This window comes from Danio rerio, chromosome 5 (assembly GCF_052040795.2).
Source record: "Danio rerio strain M-AB ecotype USA chromosome 5, GRCz13ab, whole genome shotgun sequence".
In the NCBI taxonomy this organism is placed as follows: domain Eukaryota; kingdom Metazoa; phylum Chordata; class Actinopteri; order Cypriniformes; family Danionidae; genus Danio; species Danio rerio.
The window spans coordinates 70,944,192-70,966,582 of NC_141025.1; the positions used below are offsets into that span (position 1 = coordinate 70,944,192).

The window sequence follows — 22,391 nt, forward strand, 5'->3', positions numbered from 1 at the left end:
ACAAGTCTGAATACACAGATAAACACAAATATAAATAACTGGAGCCTCTAGGTTGTCAACAAGTATTCAGAAATTGAAAAATTTCATGTTTTTCATGTTTTTTATTCTGAGAAAAATATTCTAAAGGAGCTGTTGATATGGGAAGTGAACCCTATTTTGGTAAAAACCGGAACAATACAAAAAAAATAAAATAAATAAATGAATAAAAAAAATGAGAAAAATAGTTATGCGTAACAGCATTGTAATAACACAAGAATAATGTACTGAAATATTGAAACGTAGTTAATACTTTATACAAAACACTTTTTGGTGACGGAGAAGTCATATGCATTGCTCATGTGTGCAAATCTTGATTGTTGGGTCTCGTCTATCAAATCTGATCTTTACTTTCCATTGGATTCAAGTTAGGTGATTGGCTGGGCCATTCTACAGCTTGATTTTCTGTCTCTGAAAGGATTTGAGAGATTGTTTGGCTGTGTTTTGGATCATTGTCTAGATAAAATGTCTACCGCTCAGGTTTTATAATCATCCTGTTAACACAGATGTTGGACTGAAGCAGCAAATATTAAATGTACAATAATGAAGGACAGAGGGTTGCTGAAGAACTTCTGAGAGATTTAAGCTGCTTTCACTGCCTTTTTATACCTTCCTTTCTTCATGCGTTCAATATTTTTTCACTACCATTCCATTTTATTACACATAATTTAATTAGTTTTGTTTTCTTTCCATATATGGATTTCTTGTGTTGTTACCAACATCCGGTGAAAATGTCAAGTCAACAGCACCTTTATAAATGCTTTAAAAAATGGTGGCATGTTCAATACTTGTTTGTAAACTAATAATAGTTTTTTTTGGCATATGTGGATTTCATTGGTTGTTGCTAACATCTGGGGAGTATTTCAATGCAACAGCACCTTCAAAAATATGCTTTTTAAGAAAAATGTTGACATGTTGAATACTTATTTCCCCCACTGTACTTAATAAAGTTCTCCCTAAATGAAGTTCTGTCATCTTTTACTCAACCTCCACTTGTTCCAAACCAGTTAGAGTTTTTATTTTTATTTTTATGTCAAACAGAAAATAAGACATTTTGAAAAATTTTGTAAACCCAGAAGCCACTGACTTCCATAATATTAGTTTTTTTCTATTATGGAAATTAGTGATTACCAGTTTCCAACATTTTTCAAATATATCCTTTTCTGTTGAACAGAAGAAAACAAGAAACTCTTAAAAGCTAGAAACAACTTCAGTGCTTTAAATACTAAAAATGCTATTTGGACTGAAAGGGTAAACTAGAGCACCTGGAGGAAACCTGGGGAGAACATGCAAACTCCACACACACTGCGAAAAAAAAAAAGATTTTTCTACAAAAGCAAAACATATTGTCTTGTTTTAAGAAATAATATGCCAAAATGAAGTGAGTTTTTCCTTCAAACAAGCAAAGTAATCTGCCAATGGGGTAAGCAAAATAATCTTACTTCAAAAGGAAAAAGTTTGCTTATTTAGCTTGTTTTAAGGAAAAACTCACTTAATATTGGCATATTATTTCTCAAAAACAAGACATTATGTTTCGCTTACCTAGAAAATGCTTCTTAATTTAGGAATTTTTAAATATTTGGACTGGAAACAAGACAAAAAAATCGAAGTAAGAAAAACATTTGCAGTGACTCAAACCTGCGACCTTCTTTCTGTGAGGCCACCATGTCAGCCGACTTCCATAGTATTTTTTATTTTTTTTTACTATGGAAGTTAATGGTTACAGATTTACAGCTTACTTTAAAGTATTGTATTTTGTATTCAACAGAAGAAAGAAAGTCATGAAGGTTTGGAACCACTTAACAGGGAGTAAATGATGACTGAAATAAAATTTTTGGGTGAACTATGCCTTTAAACAGAGAAAGCTAGAAACCTGCAACCATTGATATCTATAGTATTTGTTTTTCAGCATCCTTCAAATATCTTATTTTGTGTTCAACAGAAAAAAGAAACTCAAAAAGGTTTGGAATCACTTGAGGGTAAGTAAATGATGACTGAAATAATATTTTTGTGTGAACTATCCCTTTAAATCGAGGTGATGAAAATGCTAACTTGGGTTAAGATTTGATAATGACCAAAATTAATTTTTGGGTGAACTATCTCTTTAAACAGAAAAAATTAGAAACCTGCAAACATTTACATACATAGTATTCTTTTTCTACTATGAAAGGTCAATGGTTACAGGTTTTCAGCATTCTTCAAAATATCTTCTTTTGTGTTCAGCAGAAAAAGAAACCCATAAAGGTTTGGAACCAATTGATGGGAAGTAAATGAGATGAAAATTTTATTTTTGTGTGAACTATCCCTTTAAACTGAGGTGACTGAAAAGTGCTAACTTGGGTTAAGATATGATAGTGACCAAAATACATTTTTGGGTGAACTATCTCTTTAGACAGAGAAAGCTATAAACCTGCAACCATATACATACATAGTATTCTTTTTCTTCTATGGAAGTCAATGGTTACAGGTTTTCCTCATTCTTCAAAATATCTTCTTTTGTGTTTAAAAGAAGAATGAAACTCATAAAGGTTTGGAACTACATGATGGGAAGCAAATGATGATGAAAATAAAATCTTTGGGTCAACTATCCCTTTAAACCAATAAAGCTAGAAACCTGCAACTATTTACATATATAGCATTTATTTTATTTTCTACTATGTAAGTGAATAGTTACAGGTTTTTAGCATTCTTCAAAATATCTTCTGTTGTGTTCAAAAGACGAAAGAAACTCATCAAGGTCAGAAACCACTTGATGGGGAGTAAATGATGACAGAAATAACATTCTGGGATGAACTATCCCTTTAAACGGAGAAAACTAAAGCTAAAAACTTGCAACCATTACATTAAAACATTTTTTTATTATGGAAGTCAATGGTTACAGGTTGTCAGCATTCTACAAAATATTTTTTTTATGTTCAACAAAAGAACTCATAAAGGTTTGGAACCACTTGGCGGGAAGTAAATAGTGACCGAAATAAAATTTTGGGGTGAACTATCCTTTTAAACTGAGCTGAATAAAAAAGCTAATTTGGGTTAAAAGAAATAATAAACAATAAATAGACAAAGATTTAGAATATTTCTGAATTTAAATAGGCATTTATTTTACAATAACTACATTATTTTTCACTTGAAATATTTGTATTGTAAAACTATTATTGTCTCTCAGGTGTCCTTCACAGCGTTTGCAGAAATGCTTGTTGAATTCTTATGAACATGGCTTGTATGTTTTGCATGGACTCTGCTGACTGTCTCTTTAACCTCAATTGATTTTTTAACATGTTCCAACCCTGACACATGCCACAAACAGTGTGTGGGTGTTGAGTTTACAATTTCACGCTCTACTAAGTAATCCACCGGGTCACAGGAAATCTTTTCTTTTACACTAGACTCACATTCTACGTGTTGCATTTGAACACTTGAGTCAGGCTTATTGCTTTCTCGGCAGTGTGACTCTAGACTTGACCTTGAGCCACCGTGTGGAGCACAAATGAAGTGTTTCATGACCACGGCAGACTTCTGAGGAGCTACAGAGCATTTTGAGCGTGCAGATTTTGATTTGCGGGGTTTTTTAGATGGTTTGAGCTTCCTCGAGTGTAAGTGCTCTCTAAAGGAACTGACACGAGATCTGCTGAGATCTGATTGGCTGCTGTCAGAAATCGCTGACATCTCATTGGTGCAGGAAGAGCCTGGAGGGTCTCTCATCGGGCTGTTAGATGACACATCACTTTCACAGTCATTATGAGATGTCTTCTTCTGCATCTTCAGAGCGTTGTGCTTCTGAAAATCAAAAATAAGAGAGCTAGATATTAGTAATGATATAGATATCTGGAATAGAATTATTTTAATGAAGCTTTACAATATTGTGTTTGTGTATATACATTAGATTAGTCAGCACTAAAGCCAAATCTGGAGCTAATCTAAGAAAATAAATTATGATAATGGTCCAAAATCAATGCATCTAAGTTTATATGTTATAAAAAAATATTAGGCAAGGCAAACTTTATTTATAGAGCACAATTTTACACAACTGTAGTTGATCCAAAGTGCTTTACAATAAAATAAACTAGACAATAAAAAAAAATAAAAACATAACAACTGGTATTAAAAATACAATGAAATACATTTAAGAGTAATACTAAAATACAAATAATAATTTAAAAATATATTATTAAATATTATTAAAATTATTATTAAATATAAAAAAAGAGCAAAACTCTTTTTGTTGAGATTTTGCAGTTTGTAATTCTTTTCCAATATTTCGCATGAATTTCAATGTATTATCAGTGTATTTCTAAAAATTGTTTGGTGACTAAAATAATATTTTAATAAATATATCTGTTTAATAAATCTGCTTTCTTCAAATGCACCAAAATATATGACCTATATTCAAAATTGGGGTGTACTCATTTATGCTAAACACTGTAATTGTTATGCATTTGAAAGCAATAGTTTGCACAAAACAAAAGCAAATTCTGTCATCATTTACTCGCATATCACAAAGCTGTTCCTTATGTTGAACACAAAAGATGTTTTGAAGAAAGCTAGAATCCTGCAACCACTGACATTCATAGTATTTGTTTTTTCCACTATAGAAGTCAAAGTTTACAGGATTTTAGCATTCTTCAAAACATCTTCTTTTGTGCTCAACAGAAGAATGAAACTCATAAAGGTTTGTAACCACTTGAGGCAAATAGTTCATTTTTGGGTGAACTATCCCTTGAAGTCACCTCCAGTTGTAGGCAATTTCATTCATTCATTTTCCTTCTGCTAAGTCTCTGATTTATCAGAGGTCACCACAGCAAAATGAACCGCCATCTATTCCACTGTTTTACGCAGTGGTTTAAAATAAAAACTAAAACTCAAATTTGCTTGGTGTTTTTTTTTAATTCATAACTGTGGAAGAATACCTTGTGTGTATATTTAGACCTGATAGCTGATCATTCATTCATTCATTTTCTTGTCAGCTTAGTTCCCTTATTAATCCGGGGTCGCCACAGCGGAATGAACCGCCAACTTATCCAGCAAGTTTTTAAACAGCGGATGCCCTTCCAGCCGCAACCCATCTCTGGGAAACATCCACACACACACATTCACACAAACACTCATACACTATGGAAAATTTAGCCTACCCAATTCACCTTTACCGCATGTCTTTGGACTGTGGGGGAAACCGGACCACGCAAACGCAGGAAGAGCATGCAAACTCCACACAGAAATGCCAACTGAGCCGAGGCGACCAGCGACCTTCTTGCTGTGAGGCGACAGCACTACCTACTGCGCCACTGCTTCGCCCCCTGATAGCTGATATAAATGGTAACACTTTACAATAAGGTTCATTAGTTAATGCATTTGCTAACATGAACTAATCATGAACAACACATGTACAGCATTTATTAATCATAATTGAACATTTACTAATGCATTATTAACATCCAAGTCCATGCTTGTTAACATTAGTTAATGCACCATGAGTTAACATGAACTCACTATGAACAACTGTATTTTTATTAACTAACGTTCACTAACATGAACAAATACTATAGTAAATGTATTGTTCACTGTTTGTTCATGTTAGTAAATGCAATAATTAACATAAACTAATGAACCTTATAGTAAAGTGTGACTGTCACATCCGCCTGTGACCACCTGAGGGCGCTGTAGTGCACTAGGACTTTGTGGGCGCTACAGCGTCCCAGGAAAAACTACATTCTCATACATACCACGCGCCAGAAACTAAAACCGAGACAAGGCTCAGAAACAATAACACTAGACTTAGGCAAAATTACAAAAACACGATCAGGAACAACGAACTATGAATACAAGACTTACTGGATACTCGGACAAGGAAGACAATGTAGACAATGACAGACAGCTGGAAACAATTAGTGATCACATGAACTACAAAGCAGGAACAAAGCAAAACATAACTAGTGTCCAGAAAACCACAAGATGCCACTACAGCAGACATGACAGTGACCATATAAATAAATAATAAGCTTTGCTGGTATGAATGTTAATAGTAGCCTGCTTTGGTAAAAATAACCTCAAAGCATATAATCAGAGGATAAATACTAACTGCTTTTCGGGTTTTTCAAAAAAAGAAATACATTAACCTTCAGAATGACGTGAGATACAAAGTTAATCCAGGTGGGCCCATTGATTACCCTTAATCTAGAATTTCTTTGCAGCCCTCCTGGCGCCATTTTGCAGCCCCCCGTTTGAGAACCACTGCTTTAGAAAAGTCAAAAACGTACATACAGCACCTTTAAGGGTGCTTTCACACCTACACTTTTGTTTTGAAACGCTTCTCGTTTGCCCAGTTAGCGCGGTTCGTTTGGCATATGTGAACAGGGCAATCGCGCTCTGTTCCGCGCCAAAGTAATCGCTCCGAGATCGATTGAATGAGGTGGTCTCGGCTCGACTGAAACGAACCCTGGGGCGGTTCGATTGCAGTGAAAAAGCAATCCGATCCGAGCGCGGTTATATCACAGTGTTATATGATTATGTAATAGGCTTACGGCTATATGAAGAGAGAATGATGAGTATGGCGGGAGGTTTCGCGAGTCTCCGGATGCCCGCAAAGGAGTGATGATCTCCCGGTAATCTCGCGTCTCCCTCCCGGTCCTCAAATAGGCACCCTTCTCACCCCTCCCCACCGCATCTCTCCTCAGACACATCGCGTGCGCGCACCCTGTCAATCACCACCAAACCACCACCTCTCCTGACAGCTTAGCGGGACGCTGCAAAATAAACCCTGACACTGACCAATGTGAGGAGAGTTTACTCGCACGTGACTTGTTTTAGCTCTTTTGGTCTTTAGGCCCCGTTTACACCAATGCGTTTTAGTTTTAAAACGCATAAGTTTTGCAACGGTTACGCCAACCGTCCACACTACGCTAGAGTTCTCGAGCGCCGAAAACGGAGCGTTTCGAAAACGCTGGAGAGGCCGTTTTCATTCTAAAACGCTGCTGCTCCGTCTCAGTGTGGATGATGGAAAACGGAGACATCTCAAAACGGAGGCGGGACTGTAGACATTCGCCTCTCTGATTGGGGCTTTTCCTCAATATTAAGTAGCCTAACACATGCAGTTAAGTCCTGCATCCTCTCCTTGTAAGTTCAGACTTCTCAAGTTTGATCAAGGCTGCAGTCTCTTCTTCTCAGTTTGATATGGAAAACAGACTGGACACGGGTGAATCTTCAAAGGGAACAGTGTACTTTATAACTTCATTCACATCACCCTGGCTACGTTGTTTCACTTTCTCAACAATAAAATGTGAACATGATTTAAGGAACTGCCTATTTTCATTTTAATATTAGCAACTTAACAGACAGCAGAAATGTTGAGGCGTCGTGATGCATATATGAGCATCATCTTCACTGTGTGGATATTTATAACAAAACGGCGCCGATAACAACTGCCTCCTTTCAATTTCAATGAAAATACGAAACACACCCTTTCTTTTGCTGAATATCAGTTTTAATCATCGATAATGGCCATTATAAAAGTATAACATACAATAAGTGTATACATTATAGGAAATAAAGGCAAGTGATCAGTCAATATACAGAATGTAGGCTACGTGCTTACATTAATCATTAACTTCTTTGCACTCAGACAAAACACCTGAGAACAAGTAATAGATTCCAATGACCAAAGTCAGGGAATATGCCGTTAGATAAAGACAACAAGATGAATGAAATATCCCGTTTAATAAATATAGTGAGATTAGATCCAGCGGGAGATGCTTGATGAGAAGTCCGACTAGCAGAGCTCTCATCTGGGTATATGGGCTGCAGCGCTTCCCCGAGAGTGTATATGTGTGGTCACATGATGTGTGTTTTCAGCGTTTTGGTGTGGACGGAAAGCTGTTCAGAAACGCTGGGTAAAACGCGAGTGTGGACGCGGATCGTTTTCACTCTAAAACGCCGTTTTCAAACTAAAACGCACTAGTGTAAACGGGGCCTTAGAAACTTTGCAGTGTGAAAGCGAACCGCTCCAAAAGCAAAGAGCAACAATGTAACAATTGTAATCTCTGTTTCGGAACAACTGAATCGATTCACAGGTGTGAAAGCACCCTAAGACTAACTGCATGCTTTTCCTCACCTGTAGGTTCTGGAAGTGCACAAGAGACCTGCAGTGAGTTTCCCGTGCAGAAGACTCGAAGTGGTAGAATTTATGACACAGCTTACAGAGAAAACCAGCGACAGGGACCACAAAACTAGTGCCTGAGGGTCAGAAAGTACATCGGTTAACTTACACCTTTTTCATGATGCATTTAGGCTCCCTCTCCTAATTTTACACCCCTTTACACTTGCATTTAACTTCGCCCACTTGTGATCAGATAGTCAAAACTGCATCTTATAACCAGACATAAACAATGCCTCATTCAAAAACATTTTTTTGACAAGCTACAGATGTGGTGGTTGAAGCCTCGCACTCACCATATTGCGTGTCTGGATCATAAGCCTCATAAGCAGCCGTCTCTTCCGGAGCCATCTCTCTGTGAGCAGGATGCTATCCACAAAATTCAAGTCAAACCTTAAGAGTATCAGAAGAGATCATATACTGGTAAGTCATGAAACTAACCTTCTCAAACACCGCAAACTCTTCTTCATTTCCATCCTCCTCGTAATCGTCTTCCCCCTCAAAGCAGCCAACAGCATCCACTGTTATGAGTTCCTCCATAACCTCTGGGTCACCCTCGTGTCTTAACTGCAACAAATGTTGAAGTAGAAGTTATACAGATGTCAATAAAGTTAGTTGCTGAGACTTTTTTTTGAGCATGTTGATGTGCTTTCAAGTAACGCGGAATTTTGAGTAGGGGGTGGGGCTTTCTTTCTGCACATCATTCCCCAAGAAAATTAACAGTAGGAGGGGCGTGGTTAAGAATGTTGTGGCTGAAGCAAGCGGCAACCTCGTGAAGCCAATACAGAAGTTACTGAAACTGCAATTCATCGAAATTCTGCTAGTCCTGGCTCCATAATAGAGCACATTTCCAATCACCCCAAGGTTAAAATGGCCAACTTTACAGCAGAAAAAAAAGATGTTTACAGCCTGGTACAAAAACAATTTTGGTGTATATAGCTAATATTACCCTTCATGACAACTGTGAGGGGGGTGAATTGTTTATAACTAATTTGTTTTGCTTTTATTAAGTTATATTAAGTCTGCATAATTAGGGGCATTGCAAGTTGAGTGATAGCTAGGTCTTGCTGGTTGCTGTCACTTCACCTCAGCTGATTCCGGCTGATTAGCCGCTGAACTCGGCAAATACATCGTATTTTCATTTTGTTTTACACATTTCCTTTTGGAATTATTTCTTACAATTAATATAATATGGCATGCTGCGTGCACTTAATTGTGCTAACAAACCATTCATATGGCCTCCATTTCTTAGGTGAGTGAAATCTTTATATACCATATCTATAAATGTATTTGTTTTATTTAAAATAATTGATCATCTATAATTTTCTTTAGAGCTGTGATGCACTCCAGAATCTGACAGATTGACTATCTGTAGGCTCTAGAACAGTCATCTGAAACGCTGTGCTACAGTGTTTTGCCTGGATTTCATCAATAGCCTTGCATTTACTAACCAAGAAATATATTTGAAGTATTTGGAAGTAAAATAACGCTTTCCTTCTGTAGAAAAACGTCATAAGAACAATGTTTAGTGGCTCGATTTGTTACAACATTGTTTGTAAAAGACTAAACACTTTAGTGATAGAGTGTACAACCAAGCACATGTGTTTTAGGGGTGTGTTGCTTCACATGAAAATTACTTTATGAATATATGAAGTGTCCCAAATCGTAGCTGGGCGCCGCGGACAGCCGACAACTTTGTTTTGTGTACCCTGATAGAAACCTATGTTAAGAATTCTAAAATGCATGGCGTCCCAAGCATCCGATTGGGGCTTCTAGTGTGCGACCTGCAGGCAAGTTCGTTATTTTTTTTCCAATCGAGGGACACGCATTTGAGGCAATGTGCTCGCACTTTCCAGCTGCACCTAGTTAAGATCACAGGGAGCTTCTGTGACCGCGAGAAATGCAAACGGCTAAAGTTTCAGGTAGACGCAATGAAAAGTACTCATGTTTGCAAACCTACCTAAAGTTACAAACAATAATTCAGATTAGAGCGATCATGTGGTGAATGTTGATCTTGTGTAGAGCCCAATGAGCATTACATCTAAAAATAGAGCAAGGGTGTTCCTTTAGTGACATCACTTTAACTCACATGCTGAAAATGGCGGACATGAAATAACAAACTGAGGATATGGTGACGCATGCCTGTCAATCAATATTGGTGGGCGGGGGGACCGCACTCCTATGTCAAGTTGCGGTCGATCTAAAAACCGCTCAAATTTGTTCCACCGTTTTTATGTTGTTAAGTTGAAAAAAAAAGGACTGGGTGTGTTTATGTCACCCCAATATGACGGTTTATACACTATACTTACACACAGGTCTGTCCAAACAGCTTTAAAAGTAGATTTTTCACCATAGGTGCCCTATAAGCATTTCTCCCAAAGAAATGCCCGTTTAAGCAAAATGTTAGCAGTCAAGAGTAGCTCCTCTTTGCCCTTTTTTGGTAACCCCCAGTTGGCACGATGACGCACATATTCCTTTTTTGTGTTTAAACTGTTTTGGAATAAGTCAAGAGTGAGTAAACGATGTCAGAACTGTCATTGTTGGATGAACTATCCTTTTAAATATCTAAAAAACAGACATACAAACCTCTTCAACTCTCCGTTTGTGCTCGGAAGACTTCATATGCTCCACAAACTTGCGAGGAGTCCTAAAGTGGCGCTCACACAGGGTACAGAAAGGTCTTGAGGACACTTTTGCCATCTAATGTGGAGACAAGAAACAATTTTTTTTTATATTTGGTAAGAGATTCTAACCCCAAAAGCTTAACCCCCATAGCTGCCCACTGCTCCAGGTGTATGCTGACAATGTGTTTGTGTGTGTGTGTGCTCTCACTCCCAACTCAAAATGTGTGTGTGTGTGCACCTGGATGAGTTAAAAGCAGAGGACCAATTTCAAGTATGCGTAAACAATCACTCATGCCCACTTCACTCACTTCACGCACACACTCACCTCACTCATGCACGCACTCCACTCACTCACTCACTTCACTTCACTTTCGTTTCACTTCACTTCACTTAAATTGTTTAACACTTCACTTCACTGCACGCGCTTCACTTCAGCAGACTTCACTTTCATTTCACTTCACTCCACGCACTTGTTTCACTTCACTGCATGCACTTCAATTCACTTTTCTTTAACTTCACTATCTTTCCATTCACTTCACTTTTGTTTAACTTCACTTCACTGTGCGCATTTCACTTCAGTGAACTTCCGTTTCATTTCACTTCTCTTCACTTTTGTTTAACTTTACTTTACTAAACGCATTTCACTTCAGTTGACTTCACTTACATTTCACTTCCCTTTCATTTCACTTCCCTTTTGTTTACCGTCACTTTACTCCACGCACTTCACTTCAGTGGATTTCACTTTGATTTCACTTCACTTAACCGCATGCTATTCAGTTTCACTTCACTGCACGCACTTCACTTCAGTTGACTTTACTTTCATTTCACTTCACTGCATGCACTTCACTTCAGTTGACTTTACTTTCATTTCACTTCACTGCATGCACTTCACTTCACTTTACTTTTGTTTAACTTCACTTCACTGCACGCACTTCACTTCACTTTACTTCACTTTTGTTTAACTGCACTGCACGCACTTCACTTTTCTTTTACTTCACTTCACTGCACGCACTTCACTTCAGTTGACTTTACTTTCATTTCACTTCGGCTTAACTTCACTGCACACACTTCACTTTTCTTTCACTGCACTGCACGCACTTCACTTTACTTTTGTTTAACCACTTCACTGCACGCACTTGACTTCACTTCGCTTCACTTTTTTCGCTTCACTTTCTTTCCATTCACTTCACTTTACTTTTGTTTAACTTCACTTCACTGCACGCACTTCACTTCACTTTTGTTTAACTGCACTGCACTGCACGCACTTCACTTTTCTTTTACTTCACTTCACTGCACGCACTTCACTTCAGTTGACCTTACTTTCATTTCACTTCGGCTTAACTTCACTGCACACACTTCACTTTTCTTTCACTGCACTGCACGCACTTCACTTTACTTTTGTTTAACCACTTCACTGCACGCACTTGACTTCACTTTCATTTCCCTTTACTTCACTGCACACACTTCAGATTCACCTCACTGCATGCACTTCACTTTTCTTTTTACTTCACTTTCTTTACATTCACTTCACTTTTCTTTAACTTCACTGCACGCACTTCACTTCACAGCACACACTTTACTTCATGGCATGCATTTCACTTAACTCTTGTTTAACTTCACTTTTGTTTCACTTAACTTCACCGCATTGATGCACACACACACACTCAAACCCAACTCGTCAAGTATTTCTGGATCTGATGTTTTTCTGTTTTGTTATGGTCACCTTGTGTTTGTTTGTCCGTCTGTGCTCAATGAGGTCACCAGTAAAATAACACTGGCAGGTTGGACACCAGCGCTGATTACCCGTCCTCCTTTCTCTAGAACAAAACAAACCAACAATTGTTTCTAAAATACAGTGTTATGCTCACAGTTTATTTTACAAATACCAATAAGTATCCCTTACTTGATTTTTTTAAGCTGTGTAAACATAATAATGTTAAAAGGAATGCTAAATGTTTATTTTTGTTTTTATATAAGCACAAAGACTATAACTCTATGTAACCTAAGAATTGTTTAACAAGCTATTTTAAAGTTTTCTTTTTATATACTGGCTATCTCACATTGATTCCTGCAATTAATTGTCAGCATTTCTGACAGTATCACGCTTTGTTTACAGCACATTTTTAAAGTGTGTAGATTAGAGCATTGTTTACCTGTGTGTGCCCTGCAAGGACTGCTGGGTCTGAGGTACCGGTGTGGCCAGACGGATGTTACTCACATGCTGGATTTCCATCATACGCTTTTGATGATCAGAACTGATCATGTGAGTCTGGAAGCCCTGCAGAATTCAATTCAATTCGTCTTTATTTCAGTGCTTTTACAATGTATATTGTGTCAAAACAGCTTAACTTAGATGAAGTTCTAGTAAATGTTCTAGTAAATTAAAACAGTTTCAGTCCAGTTTTCACAGATGAAGTTCAGTTCAGTGTAAAGTAAAAGTCACTGCTGAGACCCGAAACATTGAATAGCCAATCCAAAGATGTGCAACAAAGTTAAACACTTCACTAAGCACCAAAATCCACTGATTCCTCTCCTCATTAACATAGTAAATCCTTACTTGCATGTCAGGACAGCTTAGGTTGCAAATGTGGCAGGTGAATTTGACAGTGTGTTTGCTTCTGTCTTTCTCTCCATCATGGCCCGCACCGGCTGCCGTCTCCTCAGGTGAAGTGCTGAAGGCTCGACTCTCACTGCTGCGCTGGATGGTCACCTTCAGGGACGTCCCAACACCCTGCACCTGAAAGACACAAAGCTCTTTAACCCTTATGTGGCGTTATAACTTCCAATATAATGACATTTTTTATTGCAAAGACACCATATAATCCTGCATTCTTAATTGTTGCTGGTTTTTTCTGTTGGGAAAGACTTAATTTTTGTTATTTTTATCACCAGTTTAAAAAAAAAAAGCTTTCTGGCTTAAAATGAATTAGTTACATGGACTATACCACCTTTGTGCACTGATATGTTTGAGAAGCTCAGCTCTCAGAACATAGCAAACATAGTAAGTGCATGTATGCACACAATATAAATTGTTTTACTCCATGGAACTTCATATGAAAGTTAGAAACTTTTTTTGCACAGGCCTATCTAAAGGGTTAATGGTGCCAACTAATGATCGTCAGTAAAAATGAAAGGTTTTACCTCTTACCAACAGGAAATCACACCAACAATCCAAATGCGTAATTATTTGGTGTCATGGCTTTGCAATCAAAAAATGTCCTTATAAGGGAAGTCAATGGGCCAAAAACAGTCAAGAACATAACAAAAGGGTGGTCAATTTGCACAGTTCACAAGGGTTAATTCTCACTCTATCAGTAGATCACCGGCAACGCATTGCACTGCCATCTATTTACTGTTTTTTTTTTCATTCATTAAGATGCACTGATGTTATTGAGGATGATAAAGATTGAAATACATTACTAAAGCTGCATTTTTCACCTCTGCTGCTCTGCTCTGATCTTCAATGTCTTCTTCAAGCTGTGCATTCCCATTATCATCCTCTGCATCATATAGAGAGAACAAAAAGTATGATTAATGTTGATCATACTTAATAACAGACAAGCTAACAAAGAGAGTAACATCCTTTTTTCTGTGTGTCTGTAGTTTGCCTGAGGAGACAAACAGAACAGAATGGCGAACAGTCACTACATACCTTCATGGTCTGAAATGCTGGCAGAGTTTTCTTTTGGTGAATGCTGAGTCTTGTCTCCATTAGCAGACTCATTGTCTTGTTCATTCAGTCTGTTCAAAACAACACACTTTGTTTGATTGTGATTAACACCATGTCAGCTTCGATATTTTTACAGCGTATAAAAAAGTATATTACAGATATAAATCATATTAAACTTTTACAATTTATTTTTGCAAAAAAAAATAGCTTTTAAATTGCTTTTAAAGAATGAAACAAACAAAACAAGTTTCAGAATTAAAGCCAGCAAAATCAAATAAATTATGCTTGACAGTTAAATTGTCTAAACAACATAGTAAACATATCTAAAAACATAAAAGAGGGTTTATACACATTTTTACTACTAAAATTTTCCCAAAGGACTTTTCCAGATCTTTCAAGTAAATGTACATGACCTATTGATTCATGTAATGTCTATATATACATGGTAAATAATAAGAAAAACAATGGCGATCAAATTTATTACAGCATATCATAGAAAACGCAACAATCTAATTAGTTTAAATTTGTTTTTATATCTATGTAAAATTGATTTTGATAATGCTTACACAGCACTAACAATGTGAGAGCAAGTTTTTGGCCAAGGACAGAAAATTTCAAGTATTCAAGTTAGAGCTACACAATATATCATTTCAGCATTGATATTGCAATGTGTGCATCCCCAATAGTCATATCGCTGTATATGCAATGTTGGGATTATAGTTTAATATGAGTTTAATCATAATAGAGTAAAAGTTTGTCATCTGCAAGCATTTTTAAAGAGATCGTTCACCCAAAAATGACTTACCATTTTCATTACACCGTTCACTTGTTTCAAACATTTATGAGTTTTCTTTCTTTCTTTTTTTTTATGAACACAAAAATAATATAACCTAATAACTCCTATAGTAATAAAACAAGTGAAGTGTGAGTAAATAGTGAGTTCATTTTAATCTTTGAGTAAACTGTTTCTTTAAGGCCTGTGACTGTGTTAACATTTCAATATTTAAAATTTTAAAACATCCGGCCACAAGAATTTTTTTGTAACTTTAATAAAGATTAAATAATATACAATGAAGGCTATGCAGTGTGGATTATTCAATATCTGTACCTGAATAATGAATACCTCAAAACTAAAAATCACTTTTAACTTTACTATATTGTATTTATCTATGCTTGTAATTTATTTGTTATATATTATTTGAGATTCACTCCTCTATACAGATATTTGTTTAACTAATTACCATGATTATTCTAAAACTTTGTGGGTTTTTCTGTTTATTCAAAACGTTTTCAGGCCTGGGAAATGCCATGCCAAAATTCCTTGACTTTTCCAGGTTTTCCATGACTGTATGAACCCAGATAACAAGATAAAAAAAAACACTCACTTTCAACCAAAACAGAAAAATGTGTATTACCTCTGACCTCTGTGCTTTTTCAAAGGTGGCTCTGCTTGTTCTGGGACTGAGGAATGAGGAATTTGTCCAGTGGTACCTTTGGATTTATTCAGTGCATGAGAAGGAACAAACAATTTGTTTATTAAATGGAACCTATTATGCCTTTTTTACAAGCTGTAAGATATCTGATGTCCCTAGAGTGTGTATGTGAAGTTTCAGTTTAAAATACCCTACAAATAATGCTCTAAAACTGGCGCCTTTAGGCTTTGATGCTAATGGCGTTTCCACTGAGTGGTACAGTACGGTACGGTTCAGGTCGGTACGGGTGGCCTTTATCAGGCTTGCGTTTTTACTACCAAGGGTACCCTTTTGGTGCAAGCATAAAAGCGAAACTGCTCACGCTTCAGACTGGCTCGTAAAAAACTAAGGGGCACAGGGTAAATCTGCTTTTCTTTTTAGCTTTGTGGCCATTCATCAAGACGGCAACAAGGTTTGTTTGAGCCCAGGTCGACCATGGCTCGTTATTATATGTATTAGCTCTGCCTTTTGGTACCCTTTCTTGTGTTTGGTACCCTTTCGAAAGGATGCAGAAAAAGTGTTATGTTACGGTTCGGTTCGGTACGCCTTTTGACAGTGTAAACAGCCATAAAAGCGTACTGAACCGAACCGTACCATACTGTACCACTCAGTGGAAACGGGCCATAATTGTGCAATTTTGGTGACTATCCCTTTAAATGCTCTTTTCAAAAAAGGGTGGAGCTACAAATACCTACGAGTCAGCATAGTGGCAGATTCGAAAACAAGACTAATGTCCTTTTAAAGTGAGGTAGAGATCATTACTAATGGGCGGGGCTTTGCCTCTCTAATGACACGTACAAAGAGAGAATGTCAATCAAACTGCATCTGCAGACTGCTTTTATCAAGAGTGATTTTAAAAAATATATATATAAAAATTCATTTTTACCATAAGAAGCTGGTTAAATTCACAGACTGGTGCCACACAGCTGTGTTTAAATGCCTTATAAAAATGATTATTGCATAATAGGTCCCCTTTTAGGATCTTAACATACAATCCGACCACATATTTTATATGTATCAAGTCTATAAATCAAGTGTTTAAAATGTACTCACCCGCTCTCCTCACGTCTGAATTCATGTTCGCTTTCCTCGGCTGCCCATTACTTTTCCCAGCTACATTATGCATGTTCTCCTTCTTCTTGTTTATATTTTGCACTGAAGCCTCCTTAAATAACAAAAAAAAAGTTAAATTTTCTATTGAGGTAAAGTTGATTTTATATATAGACTTGATATAGTTTACTAAGCTAATTTGAATATTCAGTTAGAAATTGCATTTAATGTCTGCTTTGGGGGGGGGGGGGGAGGGGGGGGGGGGGAGGGGGGGTTAGGTGTTATTCTCGCCTTTTTTTAATTGTCAATAGACCAAAACCGCTTAACAGCACTGTTTGGAATCCTGCCGGAATATGTTGAATTTAATTTATTACAGGCCAACAGTGTAGCCTTTGCAGCCTTACTGGATAAAGGACTTATTCTTATGAATTGGAAGTCAGCAGCTCCCTCTTCTTATCGGCAAAGGGTGTTTGATCTCTAACAGGCTCTTCATATGGAAAAGATTCGGTTCACAATAAAACAAATGCCAGAACAGTTCCAGAAAGTCTCAAGCCTTTTTCTAAAAAAATTTAAGACACCTATATCTTAATTGCATTATTTTCTTTCTTTTCTTTGTATTATTTATTTACTTATTCTTTTGTTTCTTTTTTATTATTCTTATTTTTGTTACCATATGGTTGTACAGCTTTGTGTATATATGTGGTATTTTATCTTTCATTTATACCCATATTTAATGTATAATTATGTTTTCCTGATAATTTCTTGTTTGGTGAATTGTATCAGTGCGTATATCTATATGTACCAATATTATGTATATTTTATTGTCTGATAATAAAAACAACATTAGCATTATTTAATTCACTCTGAACAATGTTGTACTTTAATAGTCATCAGCTGCTAATATGATTTCCCTATTTAGAGTTTGCAAATAATACTTTTCTGGAGAAAAGTAGAAGGAGAAAGTCTGAATGTGTGAATATAAAACAAACTTTACCTCAATGAATTCTCTATCACGCTACTTTAAACATTGGGTCTCAAATCGCATGTAAATATGACTTTAAAACAACATTAACACTAGTTATCTGGCTGTGAACAAGGTTGTACTTTGATAGTTATTGTCTGCTTATATGATTTCCCTAATAATTTGCAAAGAATACCTTTCTGAAATGATATTATTAATGAGAAAGTCCAAATGTGCTCATATAAAACCAATTTTACCCCAAACAGAAAATGTAGCTTTGACTTTACTGGAATAAATTACACTTTAAAACACATTCAAACAGAAAACATGTTTAATATAATAATATGTCAAACATCTGACTGGTAGAATGCATGTACACATATCACCTCTATATTTATAACAAGTAATAACACTGGCCATATATTTTAAAGATAATATTAGGAAAATAACCAGTAGTTAGACAGGATAATCCTTACATTGTGTAAATAATTAAACAATAACTGGTTTAAGAGATTAGGCTTGGCCAGAAAATTTTGCAGACAGAAACTCTCTTGAATATTATTGCGCACTGAACATCCTGACAGCAGAGAGTAGCCTGCTTTACGAGGAGAAAAAAACTCTGTAAACTCGCAGGGACAGTATGCGTATTATAACTGCTTAGTTTTTAAAGCAACGACACTGTAATGTGTAAAACAGCTCACCTTTTGATATGAAAACAAGCCTTTCTCCATCACTGTTTAAAGCAGATGGCTCTTCCTCTTGCGCTGTGGTTTGCGGCTATGGACATTAAACGCTAATGCGCCCTCTCCCGGTTCGGAAGAAGAGTCTTAGTGCAGTCAGTGGATTTGTGATTATTAGCAGGGGTTCACATTTATTGTTTCCAACTTAGCAATTTTGTTGCTAGATTTAGCAACTTTTCATACTAACCTAGCAACTTTTTTTTTCAAACAGCATCTAGCAACAAATTTAGCAGTTTTTAACATTCATTTGGCTACTTTTAGCAAAATTTAAAAAGTGACTCAAAAGAGCCGTGGCCCGTGGCTGCAGGCTTCAATCAACTGCTTGCTCAGATTGTTTTTCATAACTGTTAATTTACCGATATTTGTTAACATGTATGATTGTTAGTAGTTTAGGTGGCAATAAATTCTAATAGTGCTATAATTGTTGTCACTTTCACAAATTTGTTAATTTCACAAGTTAAAATAAGCAAGTATACAAGCTGTGGTTGTTTAAAAGAATGCAACCGTTCCAACACAATCTCACGGCAATTCGTAACTTTTTGATTTAGTGACTAATTTGTATGAATTCGTACAATCTAATTCATACAATTTAGTATGATTTGCTAATCACCCAATGACGGGTTAGGGGTGGGGTTGGGTGCCATGCCTCCTTTTTAAAATCGTACATTTTCATATGACTGAACTTGTACGAATTTGTACGAATTAGCCACTAAACTGACAAAATGTAAAATGCTTACGTTTCCTCGTAAGATCAGGCTGAATTGTACATAATCAGTGTTATATTTAAAAATGTAAAATTCTCATCAAAAGTGTTTGTACCTCCATAGCAAGATTTTCTTCCCACACTATCAGCATTTGCTTGGCCCACATGCCGCAGTGAATCACGGTACATGACTGGACCTAGTCTGGCTTCCATACAAGCGGCAAGCATGGACCATATCTGGGCCAAGTTTCAGTCAAGTTATTAACCCATAACTGGCCCTTAACTGGGCCAGATATGCCCATGAAGCATTTCGCTTTATGGCTGCGCTTTTTCTTGAAGCGACCTGATTGATAGAATTTTTTCTTTGCTCAAAAATAATTTAAATGTATTTAAAAGTCGGCAAGATAGGACAAACTTCTGTGGCCCACATACATTTAAACATCTGAGCCAAATTGATATCTGGCCCAAGTCTTGAGTTCCACCTGTAAGACATTTGATATCTGTTTGTATGATGTTTGGCCCACATGCTGCATGCCAGTGCCGGACGAATGCCTGCTGTGCCAGCTTTATGCCAAATCTGGGCCAGAATTCTTTGCTACCTGGGTATTATTTTTTACAAAGAGTCAACTATATTTTTCATACAAATCTTAATAGACTTATTTTAAATAATGTTTTTGCTGAGATGGCTAGTCAATTTGAGAAAACAATTATTTTGTATACTACATAAAGGTGTGGTTTTGAGTTGCGATTATGCAATGACGTCATCATGAAAAGTAATTGGTTAATAAGAACCTATTTATTGTCCATCTAGATTTAATGTTTTAATATAATATAATATAATATAATACACGGCGCCTCAAAGTGTAGAGACATGATGGGCTTACGCTTGTCAGATACTATGTGATGATGTCACTGATATGCAAATTAGTGGGTGGCGTCATCTGGCAACATTCAGCTACTTGTCATTGGAAATAGTTGGCAAAACTGTTCAATTCACCAGCCACTGAGGCTAGTAGATTTCCAACATTACTGGCCACTCGCCATTTTCACTTCAATTTTGTTGTCGGGAAAATGTTTTTTAAATGCATAAATTTGACCCTGACAAGCTAAAATTACTTGATTTAGACATTGTGTTATGCAGGGGCGCCCCCAAGGGGTGGCCAGGGGTGGCCACGGCCACCCCTCGGTAAACTCTGGCCACCCCTTTGGCCACCCCAATGTAATTTTGCTGTTGACATAATTGATTTAAATGAACTTATAAATTTCCAATATTTAAATAAATAAATAATTAAAATGCAATCACTAAATTGTTGTTGGTGTTACTGACGTAGCTCTCCCCCTCTGGTTCAATGCTGGTGAAAGCAAACTGACGCATGCGCGCAGAAAACCATTCCCGCGCGCCTCACGCAGTCCTGTGTGAATCCCGGTTGGTTGTTTGCATGCACACCGACAAAATAGGCACCGCTCATGCGCCGTGAAACCGAAGTAACAGCCTTTTGTGCAGAGGTGTCGGCACGCAGCGAGTTTTGAAAGTCGACTAAAGTTTATATAATATGATGATGACGATGATGTTACTTTCACTAAGCATGCCTTTAAAGCAGAAAGGAGGGATAATGAGTCAGGGAGGTAAGACTTCATAACATGATTTCTCAGCCATGATCTGGTCTAAGACCACTGATAATTCTATAATACATTTTTTGTATTCTTTAGAATTGTCATAATTCATTTTCATGCAAAAGGTTTCTTAAGTGATCTTGGCATATCACTCCAGTTGTTGTTTTCCAGTAATATTTAGAATTGATTTCTGTTATTTATTTAGAATAATAATTGTATATTAATATGAATTGTATTTATTTAGAATAAATATAAATAAATTGTTATATTTATTGAATAACAAATCTAACAATTCAAAAGAGGTGGGGGGTGTATAGGGTGGTTCGCCCAGGGTTTCATTTAAACTAGAACCACCACTACCCTCCCTGATCGTCGTTGACAGCACGCACACACCTTCAATAGACAGCAATGGCTATTTAATATTTACCTTAAGCTACAGTATATCAATAGAAGAAGCTGCATTAATAAAATGGCTCAAAAAGCAATATGGATAAATAATATTATTAGGTATGGTGAGTGTGTATATAGTAATGCCTTTCATTCAGTTTGTTCATTTGTTTGGGTAATTAATAAACTCATTATTCTTTCATTCATTTTCTTTTCGGCTTAGTCCCTTTATTAATCCAGGGTCACCACAGCAGAATGAACCGCCAACTTATCCAGCACATTTTTACACAGCGGATGCCCTTCCAGCTGCAACCCATCACTGGGAATAATAAACTCATTAATCTTCATTAATTTTAAACATGGCATATACCGTATGCTGTACAATAAAGGCACGTAAAAAAAGAAGTTATTTATACAGTATATGAAAAGGGTTTTTAAACTAAACATAGATTTTTATTTTGTTTGCACATGTACTTGTTGAATTATTTTAAGGAATAAATAGCAATATTTCAAGAAGAATTAATTAAATGAATAAAAACTACATTATTTCATTTACCAGAAACAAAAATATAACATTACACTGAATTCATAATTTTTTTATGTGCCACCCCAAGATTTGGTGCGGCCTCTTCTGGCCACCCCTAAGAAAATTTTCTGGGGGCGCCACTGGTGTTATGCCACATCAATCATTTCACTTTTTTGTGTGTGTTGTGAACGAGCTTGCTTAATGAGCATAAGCAAATGGGTTGTGTCGTATTGCAAATCTCGAAATGAAAGATTTACCAGATTTATCTCTGACCACACCAAAAATAAATCATTATTTGTTAACCACACATTATAAATTATGTGTCAAATAGCCAACAAAAATGTCACATTATGCAAAGTACAAAAAACAAACAAACTATAAGACAGAGGAGTGATTATAGCCTACAATAGACCATTTCAAGGGATGTTTACAAAAACAGTGGTCCCAAGGTTTCCAGTTTTA

At 36.6% G+C, this 22,391-nt stretch overlaps 1 protein-coding gene and 1 long non-coding RNA gene across 3 annotated transcripts; one reads left to right on the forward strand and one right to left on the reverse strand.

Annotated features, from left to right (window-relative positions):
* Positions 1-401: 401 nt before the first annotated feature.
* Positions 402-18,722, reverse strand: ciz1b (cdkn1a interacting zinc finger protein 1b). 2 transcript variants are annotated; one of them, XM_087251633.1, is made up of 13 exons: positions 18,661-18,722; positions 17,002-17,113; positions 15,892-15,967; positions 14,459-14,547; positions 14,245-14,306; positions 13,364-13,543; positions 12,960-13,084; positions 12,530-12,623; positions 10,769-10,882; positions 8,624-8,749; positions 8,479-8,551; positions 8,141-8,262; positions 402-3,813 (listed from the first exon to the last, which is right to left on the reverse strand). In XM_087251633.1, exons 1-13 carry the CDS (start codon positions 18,688-18,690, stop codon positions 3,199-3,201), a joined length of 1,818 nt encoding a protein of 605 aa, XP_087107759.1. In that variant the 5' UTR covers positions 18,691-18,722; the 3' UTR covers positions 402-3,198.
* Positions 4,925-10,018, forward strand: LOC147844484 (uncharacterized). Its single transcript, XR_015492175.1, has 3 exons — positions 4,925-5,655; positions 6,010-6,856; positions 8,005-10,018. It is a non-coding gene; the product is annotated as an uncharacterized LOC147844484 (long non-coding RNA).
* Positions 18,723-22,391: the final 3,669 nt, after the last annotated feature.